At 43.8% G+C, this 14530-nt stretch overlaps 1 protein-coding gene across 9 annotated transcripts in view; it reads right to left on the bottom strand.

Moving 5' to 3' along the window:
* Positions 1-1931: 1931 nt before the first annotated feature.
* The window catches only part of INTS6L (integrator complex subunit 6 like), a 53454-nt gene continuing 40855 nt past the window's right edge, over positions 1932-14530 (bottom strand). For 3 of the 9 annotated variants that reach the window (XM_032330203.1, XM_032330201.1, XM_032330202.1), the window contains 8 exons: positions 13503-13613; positions 11017-11235; positions 10239-10362; positions 8847-8989; positions 7244-7478; positions 4243-4617; positions 3353-3446; positions 1932-2948 (listed from right to left, as the gene is read on the bottom strand). In XM_032330203.1, coding sequence (XP_032186094.1) covers positions 2840-2948; positions 3353-3446; positions 4243-4617; positions 7244-7478; positions 8847-8989; positions 10239-10362; positions 11017-11235; positions 13503-13613 — 1410 coding nt within the window. In that variant the 3' untranslated portion in view covers positions 1932-2839. Of the gene's footprint in view, positions 2949-3352; positions 3447-4242; positions 4618-7243; positions 7479-8846; positions 8990-10238; positions 10363-11016; positions 13614-14530 lie in introns of those variants that run through there. The other 6 variants (XM_032330205.1, XM_032330204.1, XM_032330206.1 and 3 more) reach the window with 6 other exon arrangements.

Raw genomic sequence — 14530 nt, 5'->3', positions numbered from 1 at the left:
GTGTATGTTCTTTGAAGATACCTTTTTTTCCAAAAAATTTTGGACTCTTTTTCCTTAGACTGCTTTTTTACTGTTGAGTTGAAAGAATTCTTTTTATATTATGGACATTAGATACATGCTTTGCAAATATTTTCAAATACTCCCAGCCTATGGGTTATCTTTTCACTCTCTTGATAGTCCTTTGATGCACAGAAGCTTTTAATTTTGCTGAGGTCAAATTCTCTATATTTTCTTTTGTTGTTTGTGCTTTTGGTGCCATGTTTAAGAAACCATTGCCAAATCCAAGGTCATGAAAATTAGCTCCAAAATTTCCTTCTAAGAGTTGTATGGCTTTAGCTCTTATTGACTTTAATTTTAAAGTTAATTTTTGTATATAGTATGAAGTGGGTATACAACTTCTGTTACTGATTTCTAGTTTGATTCTATTATGGCAAAGAGAATACTTTGTAGGGGCTCCTGGATGGCTCAGTCAGTTAAGCATCCAGCCTTTTGATTTTGGCTCAGGTCATGATCTCAGGATCATGGGGTCGAGACCTGAGTCAGGCTCTGTGCTCACTGGGGAGTCTGCATGAGATTCCCTCTCCTTCTGCTCCCTCCCCACCACTTGCATGAACTCTCTCTCTCTCTCTTTCAACAAATAAATAAAATCTTTTTTGAAAAGATACTTTGCATGCATGGGGCGCCTGGGTGGCTCAGTGGGTTAAAGCCTCTGCCTTCGGCTCAGGTCATGACCCCAGGGTCCTGGGATCGAGCCCCGCATCCGCATCGAGCTCTCTGCTCGGCAGGGAGCCTGCTTCCTCCTCTCTCTCTCTCTCTGTGCCTGCCTCTCTGCCTACTTGTGGTCTCTGCCTGTCAAATAAATAAATTAAATCTTTTTAAAAAAAGATACTTTGCATGATTTCAATCTTTTAAAATTCACTGAGACTTGTTTTATGGCCTGACATGTGGACAACCCTGGAGAGTACTTTGTGAGCACTTGAGAATATGAACTCTGCTCTCTAAGTGTCTGTTAGACCTAATTGATTTGCAGTGTTGTTCAAGTGCTCCATTTCCTTACTGATCCTCTAACTCGTCGTTCTATCCTCTATCGTTCTGAGCCTAATGCTTAACCAGAGGTGAAATCTTATGGTCCTCTCAGGTCTTTTCTGACTCTGAGCCCTGCCCCAGGCATGCACATGGTTTTCTAGATACCCAGGTGTACACGGGAACACGTCAAAGGTCTTATTCTCCAAAGTAACTCTTCCTTCCCAGAGGTGGGCCAAACAGAAGCAGTCCTTCTGGGAGCCCCCAGACAGGTTCAAACAGACAAACACAATTCCTTGGGACTAAGGTCCAATCCCCTCCCTCCAGAACCAGGAACCCACACTTAGAATGCAAGCTGCCATCCTCAAGACCAGGGAGGGAGTTGGGCAAGAATACGTTCAAATCCCCCAATACTCTCTTATCATGTCTCGATGGCTTTTTTCCTGATTCAGCATTTGCTTGGTTGCTGTAAATCTTTGACTATCTTCCAGAGTCCTTCATTCCCACAGATTTTTCAGTGTGTCTGGACAGGGATTGACCCCCCAGAGTATACTCCTCTGGCATTTTCCCCAACATCACTGGGTTCTGTGAGTGATGTTTTAAGGCTTAAATCCTAGCGTTAACATCTTCATTTAACAAGGTGCACTGTTTCCTAAAAGGAATAACACATCACAGAAAAGATAAAACTAGAAATTTCTTGGGGAAACTGGGTGGCTCAGTTGGTTAAGTGCCTTCCTTCAGAGCAGGTCATGATCCCAGAGTCCTGGGATCGAGCCCTGCCTCAGACTTCCTGCTCAGGGGGGAGCCTGCATCTCCCTCTACCCTTCCCCCAACTTGTGTGCTCTCTCTCTCTCTCAAATAAATAAAATCTTCTTAAAAAACTAAAAAATTCTCTAGTATTACCAAACTTGTGAAAATCCATAAAATGATTTATTTTATATATGCAAACTCAAAATATCTTTGTACACTTAAATTTTTGCAAATTAATACAGACATCACAATACTGCTCCATATAAACCTTTGTATAAACATTAAAGGAACTATATACATGATTTTTTTTTCTTTTAGTGCTTTCAAAGCACAGAATGTCCAAGTCCACCTGAAGACTTTCTGGCGTTACATGCAAGAACAAATGTCAGGGTTGGGGTAGCCTCAGGTGCACTTGGTGATGTCTCTAGACAAAATAGAAGAGAGTTGGAGGTAGATCGTTTGTGACTCTCCCTGCCCCCTCCCACAGAGAAATAAGTTACCCGAATAGCAGCTTTCTTACTCTTTGATTCAAACTGTCCTGAATATTGCATGGTTTAAAAGGCACAACTAGGAATTGTTGAAAACTTTGTTCGGCACGCACAAGATGACCAGTTGGCTTCTGAACACCTATTCTTTTCTGGAGGACGTAGTAAGGGCACCGAGCAGTGCTCCACTTACAGGGGGCCCTTAGTCACTCTGGAAACACCCAGAACAACAAAGCTCCAAGGAGGAAACCCTTATCACATCTAGTAGGGGTGACAGTGTTTACTGAAATAAACCTGCAGAATTAACAATATCACCTTCCTCAACTGGGAAAAGAAACAACAAAACAACAAACTAATACTTTTAAGGAAAACTCTTAGGGCAAGAGCCACCTTTTACTTCCAGAGACTCATAAAATTAAAAATAATAATATAATAATAATAATAATAATAAAAGCTTCATGGCTTTTTCTTAGCTTCAGGAAGGCAATTCCCTTGGCCAAAACATTCTAGGAAGCTTTAACAATATTCTGTTCCATCCTACAGCACGGAGAACTTGCCCTTTTTTCTCCTTGGTCTTTGTATTAACACGATGATCGGCTGTTGATATGATTAACATTGTTGAGGTGGTGGTGGGAGTCTATTTTTTCTAGAACCTTCTCCAGGTACTGGATTAAGACTCGTCTTTTAAACCTAAAAATAAAGAGAAATTTTATTCACCAAAAGATAATAAAAGCACTTCCGACATAGGAGCGACAAAGTGGAAGGCGGGGGACAAAGTGGGGCTGGTGATCTCCACGAGGATCGAAAATGCATCCTCATGTAAAGATTCGGCTTAGCAAATACGAACAGTGCCAACTCAGGGAGGGCCCAAGTCTGCCTCAGACTGTGGTGCTCCCAGAAGATTCCATAGAGTTGGATGAACGAGTTGGACTCAAATACTATCGATCTAAATGCCTCTGGAGATAGCATTAGCTATGAGTGAGGGCCAGGGCTGGAGAAAAGCCAGGCAGGGCTTATTCCTCCCCCGGCCCTGCACTGGGCCCTACTATTTAAAAAAAAAAATTTAAAAATGAAGGTCTCCTCTTTACACCCACCTTGAGGCTTCCTTGATGGTAAATTCAACAAATTGTTTCTTGACTGCAAGAGGCCCTTGCACTTCTTCAAGCAAAATGAAAATCCTTTCGTACTCTGAAGATATATATATTTAAAAAAAGACACTTCAGTATTAAAAAAAAACATGAATGGGAAATAAAATTCAATCTTTATATATCCTCGGGAGTTATTCTTCATGGGTGGAAAGTTAGATATAATTTGTATTTTAAATAGTCAAATCAAAACATCCGCCCTTTAGCTCCTAAGGAAACTCATAAATACTGCACAGATGTGGCAGACTGAGTCACGGCCCCCAACGTTGTCTGCACCTCAATTCCCAGAACCTGCAAATACGTTATCCGATATGGCAGAAGGGACTTGACTTAACACATGGGATTAAGTTACGGATCTTGAGATGGGGAGGCTCTTTGTGTTTATACGTCAGCGTAGTCACAAACATCCAAATAAGAGGGAGGCCTTAGAGTTGGCATCAGAGAGGAAAGATGTCAGGAGGGGAGAAGAGGCAGGAGAGAAGGTGCGAACGAGACAGGCTCAAAGACAGAGGAAGAGGCCAGGAGCTAAGGAGGGCCGGCAGCCCGTGGAAGCTGGAAAGAGCAAGGAGACAGAGTCTCTCTAGCATCTCCAGAAGGAGCTCTGGCCAGCCAGCACCTTCCTTCCAGTTCAGCGAAAACAATTTCAGGATTCCGACTTCCATGACTCTAAGAGAAAGGTGTACTGGGTCCCTTTAGTTAAAGCAAGAGGAATCGCTTTAAATGATGTGAAAACCCAATACTCCCCCAAAAATGTACCTCAAGAGAGAGCATGAATCATACCCAGTCACAGAATGAGGACCTTCCATTATATTATTGACGCATGTTCTTTCACTACTTACTTCGTCCAAATTTCCGAACTTCCTTCATTAACTGATGTTTTATATCAGCATTGATTCCTTGTGCCATGGCAGGAGTTATCTGCAAAGCGTTTGCTACAGTTCCCAAAGCAGATGTTCCTGAGACTTTCCGATCCTCTACAGAGACACTGCCACTTTTGCTTCCCCCTAGGATTGCGTTAGTCCCAGGTTTGTGAATCAGGCCATCCTTCCTCAGACAAGCAAAGTCATCAGACAGAGAATCCAACTGGTTGTGTGGAATACCGTCTCCTGCCGTATTCATAAGCTCTGGCGGAGCAGGTTTTGACAGGAAGCCATCAGGTGTGAGCTGACCATTTTCCATCTTCTCCTCGTGGACCTCAGGAATGACCGTAATGTCTGGAAACCAAGTGAAGAAGTTAAGCTGTGAGGTAGGTGTGTTCCAGCCACCCCACAGGTAGATCCTGGTGCTCCTCAGTTATGAGGAAATTCTTTGTTTCAGAGAGCAAGAAGATGTGCAGATGGAGTCTGAGAGCCCTCCAACTGAGCTCAAGGAGATAATACCACAAACCGTTTGCTTCTCTTCCTGGTGCTCCAAATACACATGGAAATCAAGTCATACACTACAACTAATAAACATTCTCTGATCCCTGGCAGCCATGGCCTAACGCTGCCTGTGTTTTACAAGCTGAAAAGCAACAAGTCTCACATGATGTCATGATTCCTGTCACTGACATACGGGTTAAAGCCTCTGCCTTCAGCTCAGGTCATGATCCCAGGGTCCTAGGATCGAGCCCCGCTACGGGCTCTCTGCTCAGCAGGGAGCCTGCTTCCTCTTCTCTCTGCCTGCCTCTCTGCCTACTTGTGATCTCTGTCTGTCAAATAAATAAATAAAATCTTAAAAAAAAAACACCAGGCCTCACTGAGTTTGGTGCCACACTACGTGGGCCCCCTGCAACCTCTCTTTTCTACCTCGAAAGTTCTGAGGAAAACAGAGGTGGCCATTAGGTCTCAAGGCTCTATATGGACTCCATCACCAAAAACCTTTGTCTGTATATGATTCTCATGATTCCCTTCTGTGACAAAGAAGTGGGTTTCCTTTTCCTCCCAAGTCTGATCCCTGTACTTCATATGCTCAGCTTCCCCAGGCCAGGCACCGAGTCAAAGCCCGGGGATCAGCAGGGAATGAGACAGACGGAAGCAATCCGTACCCTTATGGAACTTACATCCTCACGGAGAAGGCAGACAGTAAGTGCACAATGGGCAAAGGGAATAACACACTTTGACTTTGTGTTGGGAAGGAAGGAAGCAGGGATGTGAGTGAGAACAGGATGGGAAGCCTCCACGAGGTGAGGTCAGGCAGGGCGCTCCGAGGAGGGGACCCCTGGGCAGAGCCAGGAGCAGGAGACAGAGCCGGCCCACACACACACAGAGGCGGCGGTCTGGTTGCTGTGAGGGCCGTGCACAGCCACTACTGGGGGACAAGCCGGGGCCATGGAGCAAAAGTCAGAGGCAGAGAGAGCAAGGAAGACATGGAAAGGACACGTGATGGTAGGAGAGGCTGGCAGGGCCAGGTCGTGCACGGCATGGAGACCAGTCTCAGGATCGCAGACTCTGTTCTGAGTGCAAGGGGAGGTGACGATGGGTTTCAGGATGGATGTGGCACGATCTGGTTTCTGGGCGGACAGGGTCACTCCGGCCACAGGGCAGGGTATGGGTTAGACAGGGCCGAGAATGGGAAGCAGGGAAATCAGATGAGAAACTGCTGTAGTAGTTTGGGGACAGATGGTGGCAGCATACAGTAGAGGGATGGAGACAAAGGGGGCAAGACAGGGATTCCATCGGGTGTCAGGTTGCCCAGATTTGCTAAGAGATGGAAGTGAGAGAAATCATGGGGACTCCAACGGTTTTCAGCTGAACCCCTGGGGAAATAACAGTGCCAGGGCTGGCCAGGGGCTGGTGCCCACCTGCTCATTGAGAAGGGATTGCACCCGGCTCCTCCCGACCTGGCTCAGTGACCTCACGCCCACGGCCTGACCTCAAGAATGCTGGCATTATTTACACTGCAGAAACTTGCAGACACTGTAATCCAGGGTTTCGCTCTCCCAGCCCCCACACCCTCCAATGGCCGGCTGTCACACACAGCTTTAGCAACACACACTGCCAAATGGTGTCACTTAAGATTAAGCGTCATGCCCTGGGGACAGCTGTGGGGAGAGCTGTTACGGAGACAGCAGAGGTGAGGCTTTCCCAAGAACCACGTGAAGCCCACTGAGTTTTGTCTGCCTATCAGACATCTCGGTGGAGATACCATGTCCATCGACAAATTCAAGTCTGGTTTTTGGAGCAAGCTGTAGTCCAGAGAGGTAAATACGTGAGTTATTGACACGTGTATCTCTTGGAGAGCCCAAGACTTTACGGGATCACCTAGGGAGGGGAGAGGGGCCAGGATGGAGCCTCGGGATAGAGGCTGTACACTATTTACAGCCTCTATTTACAGAGAGAAGGGCAGGTACCACAAAGAGAGGATCAAGAGGAGCTGCCATAAAAGGGCAAAGAAAACCAGGGGCCGTAGTGTCTAGGAACTGGAGAAAGTTTCCATGGGCAAGGGAGCAAAAAACCACGTCAGATGACATGAAGGAGCAATGGCCACGGGTGGCAGACTTGGGGGACCCTGATGATGCCCGTGGCAACGGAAAGGCAAGGCGGATCTGGACTGCACTAGGTGAGAGCAGGATGGGTACGTGAGGCCACAAAGGTAGCCCAGACCCAGCCGCGGTCTTCTTGAGCCTGTTCGCTCCTGCTGCTTCAGGAACCTGCTGCCTCTTTCTGATTCACGCAGCAGACCTGCTCCCACCACCACAAGCAGGGCCTCCGCTCCCCCACGGGGCACCTTGGGTTTAGTAACAATTTACTTAACGACCGAAAAGCACATGCGAAAGACACGAGTACAAAGGAAACGGAAAGTTGCTTAGGGTCTTAGTCCTCTAGGAGCCATAAGGAAAGCACAACCACTACTCTATACCTGTATGGACAAGGGTGGGTTTTAGGAGGTTTGGATAAGATGGTAACCACGAGGCTGAGGGTGGTCCCTTGCCGCCCACGTGGTTAGTTACAGTAGGTGGTGTTTGTGGTCTCTCCAACAGCAGGGACATACTCCGCCTTCTCTTAGATGACAGAGGACTGCTGGCTTCTCCCGGGCGCTTCACTTTGTTTTGTGGCCCTGCTACGAACTCATCTGCTTCATCAATCATCATTCCCTAGAAGACATCAACGAACGCGTTCCATTAAAGACCACATGTCCCACCCCTAACACAGGCCTTGCCACTGCGCTCCAGCAGAACGGGGCACCAAGGTCAGACACGGTACAGTCGTGATCACACAGAAAGCTTGAGGAATGAGCGACTCGCATCAGCTGAAATGACCTTTCTGCGGAAGGACGAACCATTCAGAACCAACCTTGGATAAAGGAAACAATTCCCTTTTGTGTGCTTTTGCACTTTAAATGCATCATTAGGAAATATTGATTATCCCTGTACAGAATGCTGCATGGAGATGGTGGGCGGCAGGCAGATGGAAAATGTCATTCCCCTGACATGCTCACAGAGATTCAAATATGTCCACCGTGGGGGCTTTTCACTCTTGGGGGGTACAGGATGAGAGCAGACATGGAAAAGGGTAGCTAAAAGCTGTTCTCATCCAAGGATAACCCAAGAATATGAAAGTATTTTCATAAAATCATGAATGATATTTCCAAGGCACTTTCCAAAGCAAGACTACATGCCAGGTCGTGCTGGAAAATGGTATTACACGCACTCACTCAACACTCCACAGGGCTTTGTTAGTTAAGCATAACAAGCAGCCCCAGCGCTACAGAGGAAGAGACCAAGGCACAAAAAGATTAAGAAAAACTCCAATTAATTGAGGATGGGGTGAAGTGGAATGCCTTCCAGTCTTGTTTTGTTACAAGAGAGATTACTGTATGGTCTGTACCTTAATACCAATTGTCTTCTCCATGTGTGCAGATATAATCCCCATGAGTCCTCATCCTGAAATGGTCAAATCAGCATCTCTCCCTCCCTCTCCCACCCCCACCACACTCCACATTTAGATTCCAGTGGGACAATCCAAATAAAGCAACATCACCTAGTACTTCCTATTTCAAAAGGAACAGTTAGTTCATCACGGTCTAGATAGAGCATTAGCGATCTGAGTCATGGAAACAGGAAATAAATGGCAATCTCAATATTAAAGGAATTGGTGTGTAGAGGTGGGCATATAGGCTCAAAGCTGGAAAGATGTGAGTTCAAATCCTGACTTTCATCAGCCGTGTTAGTTGACTGTTTTGAGTCTTGATTTCTTCTTATTAAAGGGCAGATGGGAACGCTCATCTACACTGCGAGCACAAGATGCGATCATTTGAAACGCCAGCTCCTACTTGGTACCCAATTAAGGCCTATTATTTTCTTCAAGCAACACACCTTCACATCCATTCACAAAGAGCCCTAGAGTCCTATTTTATTTTTTAAACAGAGGGATAAGCTCTGATTTATATTCATCTTGCCCAAAAGAAAGGAAATGTAGCAAGGATATCACAAGGTAGGCAAACCTAGAAATCGGCATCTTACCTTCTTATCTTGTTTGAATGGGTTGCCGAAAGTATGTAGTCTTTTTGGTTGATCAGGATCAATCTCTCGAAGGGGGGAAGCCAATGTCTTTAGATACTCCTGATAGTTACCCATTTGTGCCACTGGAACGCTATGAAGGGAATCTGTAACATCACAGGAAGAGACAGAGATGCTCTACAGTGCCAATGCCCTGTTTTGAGAGGACACGATCCTAGCTGGCTTTAACAATGTGGACCTTGGCATCCAAAGCCTAAAATCTCAAATCCAAAGATCTAAAAGCATCTCTCTTCATCCCCCTCAATACTCGGGGTACCATCACTACTGCCTACAAGCTCCAATCACTAGGCTGACCGCAACTCCCTTCTCCATCCAACTGGGTTTGAAAATGGGCTGACATTTAGTATGCCACCACCCAACCTGGGATGCCATGTTTGTTCTGCATTTCAAAGAGCCTAGGCTCCATGGTTCTCTCTCATCATCCAGAGAACCTTGGATAGTAGGCCTTATGTTCTTGGGAGAATGTGATTAAATATATAGGCTCTCTTCCTAGTGAAGCTTTCTCCTCGCCACAAAACTTGGTGTATGATTGCAAGAGATGGGATGACTAAGATTTGCTCATTTTAATGGACAAATGACTCCTTTTAAAATGAAAAAAAGGGAGTAAAGGGGAATTGTACACCATCACCAATTATCCTAGACACTCTCTGGTTCATTCTTTTCATCTAAATGAGGAATTCTGGATCGAATTCATCATGGCAGGCCAGGTTGTACAATTTCCAAAATATGACAGACCTAGCTCCTGCCACTTTCCAACTCATGAAACCTGTACTTAGCTATTAAAATGCTCATAAGACGGAGAGAGAGCAAGAGTCAAAGCAAGAAACACACTCCTAACCATAGTGAACAAACTGATGGTTACCAGAGGGGAGAGGGTTGGGGGGATGGGTGAAACAGGTAACGGGGATTAAGGAGGGCACTTGTGATGAGCTCCCACTCTTTAGATGTAAGTGCTGAATCACTAAATTGTACACCTGAAACTAATATTACACTGTATGTTAACTAGACTGGAATTAAAACAAAAACTTCAAAAAAAAAAAAAGATGCTCACTCTCAGTTTCCATGTCCATAAAATGGGCATAAAAGCAGTATCTCTCTCATGGGACTGTTTTTAACGCTTCAAGAGCTGAAGCCTGCAGGCCGATTAATGCACACCTCCCCTAAAACCTGAGGACAAGCAACTTGTGCCTGGGGAGTGTAGGGATTTAGCAAAAATGGGCATTCTAAGCCTTTAAAGATTACAAAATAAACCTACCAATTATGCAGTAAGTGCCTTCATGTAAGTCAGGCTTGACGTTTTCCTAATCAACAAAAAATACTGCTTTGTTCATTTACCTTCATCTTGTCCCACAATAAACTTGTGTGTCTTCAGGAGATTGGATCTCATTCTCGTTAACTGGTCTAAAAGACCTCTACGCGGAATATCATAAGCATTTCTATATGTCTGAGGTTTCAAATCCTATTCGAAAGGGAACAAATAATTTCAGTCACTCCTGAGGCTTTTGGTGTAGAAGTGTCATTCTTAACTCTCTTAAAATCTTGGGGAAGAGAGAGAGAGTCAATGTAATTAACTTATGGTAGAACTAGGCTGGTGGCCAATTAGACTTTGATGGCCTTGTTCTGAATTCCAATATACTCACACTTTATTCAAAGCACTGGGAATATCCTTTTCCAAGTATGTCAGCTGGCCTGGCCAGTTCTACCCAACATGGACCTTGTCTATGGGAAATCGTGGGTCCAGGGGTCCGGGCAAGGCTGGCCCAGACTCTCACTGGTGCTCTGCTGCCCGAGTCTCTTCATACCTGATCCTCTTCCTTGTCCTCTCTTCTCACAGGGGCTAGATCAGCAGTCCAGGCTGAAGGCTCTCCCTGCCCACTTCTGTCCTCTCTTCCCTTTATCCTTGACAGACATTACCCACCCCACCCCTCTCTGGAATGCATCTTGTGCATTTCATGCCATATCGGCATCTGCTGGCAGGACAATTCCTAGACTGGTCCGTACGGATAACCATGAAGTCCAAAACAGGATCGTAATCATTTCAAAACGAAAATAATACGACATAAACGTATCAGAGAAGTTCAAACAAACACAAATGATTTATGTCACGGTTTACCTTGTTTAAGAGCCCTAACTGGAAGCCAGCAAATTCTTTGGTATTCAATTCTGTCAGTCTTGGTGCACTTTCCCCTATGATTTCTTTCAATAGTTTTCTAAAATTTTTACTGTGCGTCAAGGACACGCCAACTCCAGAATGGTTTTTCACTCTGATTCCAATTTCCTGGGGAGGTTTCTTCCCCACGGATGCTAGTATTCGTTCTGACTCTAGTTTGGTCTAAAATGAAAGTACATAATATGTTAAGAAAAGATCTACATTATCACAGTAGTTTTCACTACTTAAGAAAGGTAATACTTTAAGAACCCCACAGAACAACTTTTCAATCATAAATCACAGAAAAACTGATAATTAAACATTTCCCTGTGCTTCTCTGTGCTAGCACAGCAAACAGGGAGGGGGTCTAGAAAGGTAAATAACTTACTACATTTTTTTCTCTTGTCTAGTGTCAAAATTTGATTGAATCATGGAGAGAATGGAAACTGTGGCTAAGACTTCCGTTCATAGACATTTAAAATCACATTTTCTTGTTATAGAATCTAGTCTAAGTCAACATATTTATTTCAGATCCAGACATAAAGGTTTAAGACTCTGAATTTATAAATGTAAACTAGTGCTAAAATTCGGATTACATAGATTGGCATTACATCTGGAAAAATTAAACTGTTTGTTTCTAATATCGGACTGCCCCCAGAAAAGTAACGCTTAATTTAACAAACATTACCATGTAAATAATATGTAATGTATATACTCAGTAATCTTCTAGCTAATTGGCAAAAAACACCCCTCTTACTAGACACTGTTAAACCACATTGATAAATATTGCTTGACAGCGTATTATAGCAATATATTGGGCATATTTTGGGATTTACATACATCTAAGATGGTTCAAGGAACACTGGCAACATAGTTATTAAATTAGTAATTAAATTAGTAATTGGAGTAATTATAAATTAGTAATAATCTTTTTCTTTTTCTCTAAAAGAAGGAATCCTGCCAATGACCAGTAAGCCCAAAAGAATTTTGAGTTTCTTATGATTAGGTCAGAGATACCCACTAATTCTCACTATGCTTGGAATTAAGTACATGTATTATCTTTTGCAAAAAATTAAGTTATGAAATAAGGGAGAAGAGCAAATGAAGGGTCTGTTTCCAGAAATGGTCCCAAAATCCCATTCGGAAAACTACACAAGCAACATGTCTCAGAAGGTCCCAGAACTTGCATGAGTTTGAACTCTGCTCACTATTCTTCCTTGTGGCCATACCCTGCTGACACAGCCTTAAAGGCCTAAGGTAAACATCAAATAAAAAATATATATAAATCAACAGGTCAATCAATCAATAACCAAAACAAAACATTAACAACAACAACAAAAATCTATTAGCAGAGAGGAAAGGGGGTCGTGGGGACACTCAGTAGACCAGAAATCTAGGTTTGCCTTTACTGTCTCTTGCATTTATGAGCACGCTGGCCGGTCAAGAGCTGGTAAGCCCCAGGCCGTCCTTCTGTCTGGGCCAGGTCCTCGCCAGGAGTGTCAGTATCCCCAACTGTGGAGTCATTTTGGTTCTTTAGTGAAATCTGACACTCTTTTGCTTACTACTGTCTGTCTCCTACAGGCCCAGCTTCCAAACATGTCTGACTTAAAGCCTGACAGCCACTACAAATGCTAGCTAGTACTGGTCCCTACCTGGGAAAACCCTTGTGCAGAAGAAGAAAGTAAAAAGGCAAAAAGGCTGCATCACCTTGTCATATAACATAACACATTTGTATGGCAGTAAAGCTCTAACTCAGTAGTTCTCAAATATTTCCATCCTGCAAGAATGGGCTAGGTAGAGGTGAGAAGTATGATAAGTAGGGGTGAGTGGAGAATGAGGTACTAATAGAGGTGAATAATGGTAAATGAGGTTGGGGGGGATAAAGGAACAGATGGAGGGCAAGAAGAGGGGAGGCTGAACTCCACTCTTCAGGTTCCTTTGGGGCCCGTCACCCTCCAGCGCAAGGAACACTGGTCTCATCTCCCCGTCTCCAAGAAAAGGCATCTGCGTATTTATTGCCTAAACACGAATGTCAGGCAAGACGCTGAATCACACCATGCCTCCGAGGGCTGACCTAAAGAAGGTGGGGAGGGTGCTCTAGCCCAATGTGACTTGAGGAGAAACTAGGTTTAGGACAGACAAAATGTGACCCATGAAATAATTTGACTAAGCCTCTGCCCCTCTTAGGCCACAAGGTTATCAACCAGCTTGTGGGCAGCACAAACCGGCGAGCAAAAGGAGAAATGGCACAGTATCCAATGACACTGACAGACCCTTAACTGTAGTTTAATGGTGAAGCTAGAAGCCATAGAGAATCACATTGTTACTAATCCATAAAGTGGAGAAATAGATACACATTTAATCTGAAAAAAGTACAATTACACTAAAGAATAAGGAAATGCACTTCTGAGGGCAAAGGATTTTTGTTTGTTTATTTTTACCAATACTACCTGTTGGCTGAGTTTTTTAAGGTAAGAGATAACACTGTAACTAAGTCCACAATCTAAATTATCTGATATCAGATTTGGAGCTCCCATCATCCTTAGTGCTTTCTTTAATGGCTATAAGGAAACAAAATACACAACAGTAAGAATAGAATAAATCTTAAAATACTCAAAGTTCAGTTATAAGGGGCAAAGGGACACGATTCATTTCTTAGAAGTCAAGGTGCTGCACATAAAACCAAACATGGAACATTAAAAAGTGGCAATGAATATAGCAGAGGAGTAAGAAGCAGAAAGTAACAAAATCAGAAGACAGTGGGATAAGAAGAGCAAGAAACAGCAAATTCAAACAGGTAAATTGCTTTCAGACTTAAGTCCCGAGTCATAAAATCATTTCATATTGCATTTTATCGTGCACCCCGTTCCTGCCATGGTAAATACTAACACACCCCAATTTCTCCTCCCAGTGATACCAATGGTACCCTTTAAGATTCTGCCTTTTCACCTCTAGAAACTTGGCTGAAAGTTTGCCATATCCGCCTCTGAAATGATTTTGATCATCTTGATTTCGATTATACAACCAGTTCAAAATCATGACTGTTTTTTCCCAAATTGTAGAAACCCAAATGAGGCCAAGTAGCTTTTTGTTCTTTTTGGATTCCCCTCCCCCAACCAGCACCCTTGCCTCGTGCTGTGTCTTGGACACATTTAACAGGCAGAACGTCCATATCCAGCCTTCCGAGTTGTTTTTCAGAGGGAAACCCCATACTGAAAATTTCTAGAGTTAAAAAGGGAAGTTGATATCATACATGAATCCAGACCTATTTTTCTTAAATCCCCAAATTCCACTTTCATAAGGTTACTTTTCATAAGAGAAACACAGATAGACATGTTGTTATTAAAAAAAAAAACATGGCAGTTAAAGGCAATAAAATAAAGAAACAATTCTCTTACACATAACTTGAGAAGACAGTGGCGATACAAATATTTAGCAATAAAAATATTGAGCTTATTTCAAGGGTCCAGTGTTTGGT

Source organism: Mustela erminea, chromosome X, assembly GCF_009829155.1.
Source record: "Mustela erminea isolate mMusErm1 chromosome X, mMusErm1.Pri, whole genome shotgun sequence".
In the NCBI taxonomy this organism is placed as follows: Eukaryota; Metazoa; Chordata; class Mammalia; order Carnivora; family Mustelidae; genus Mustela; species Mustela erminea.
This window is presented reverse-complemented; position numbering and strand designations above follow the sequence as displayed.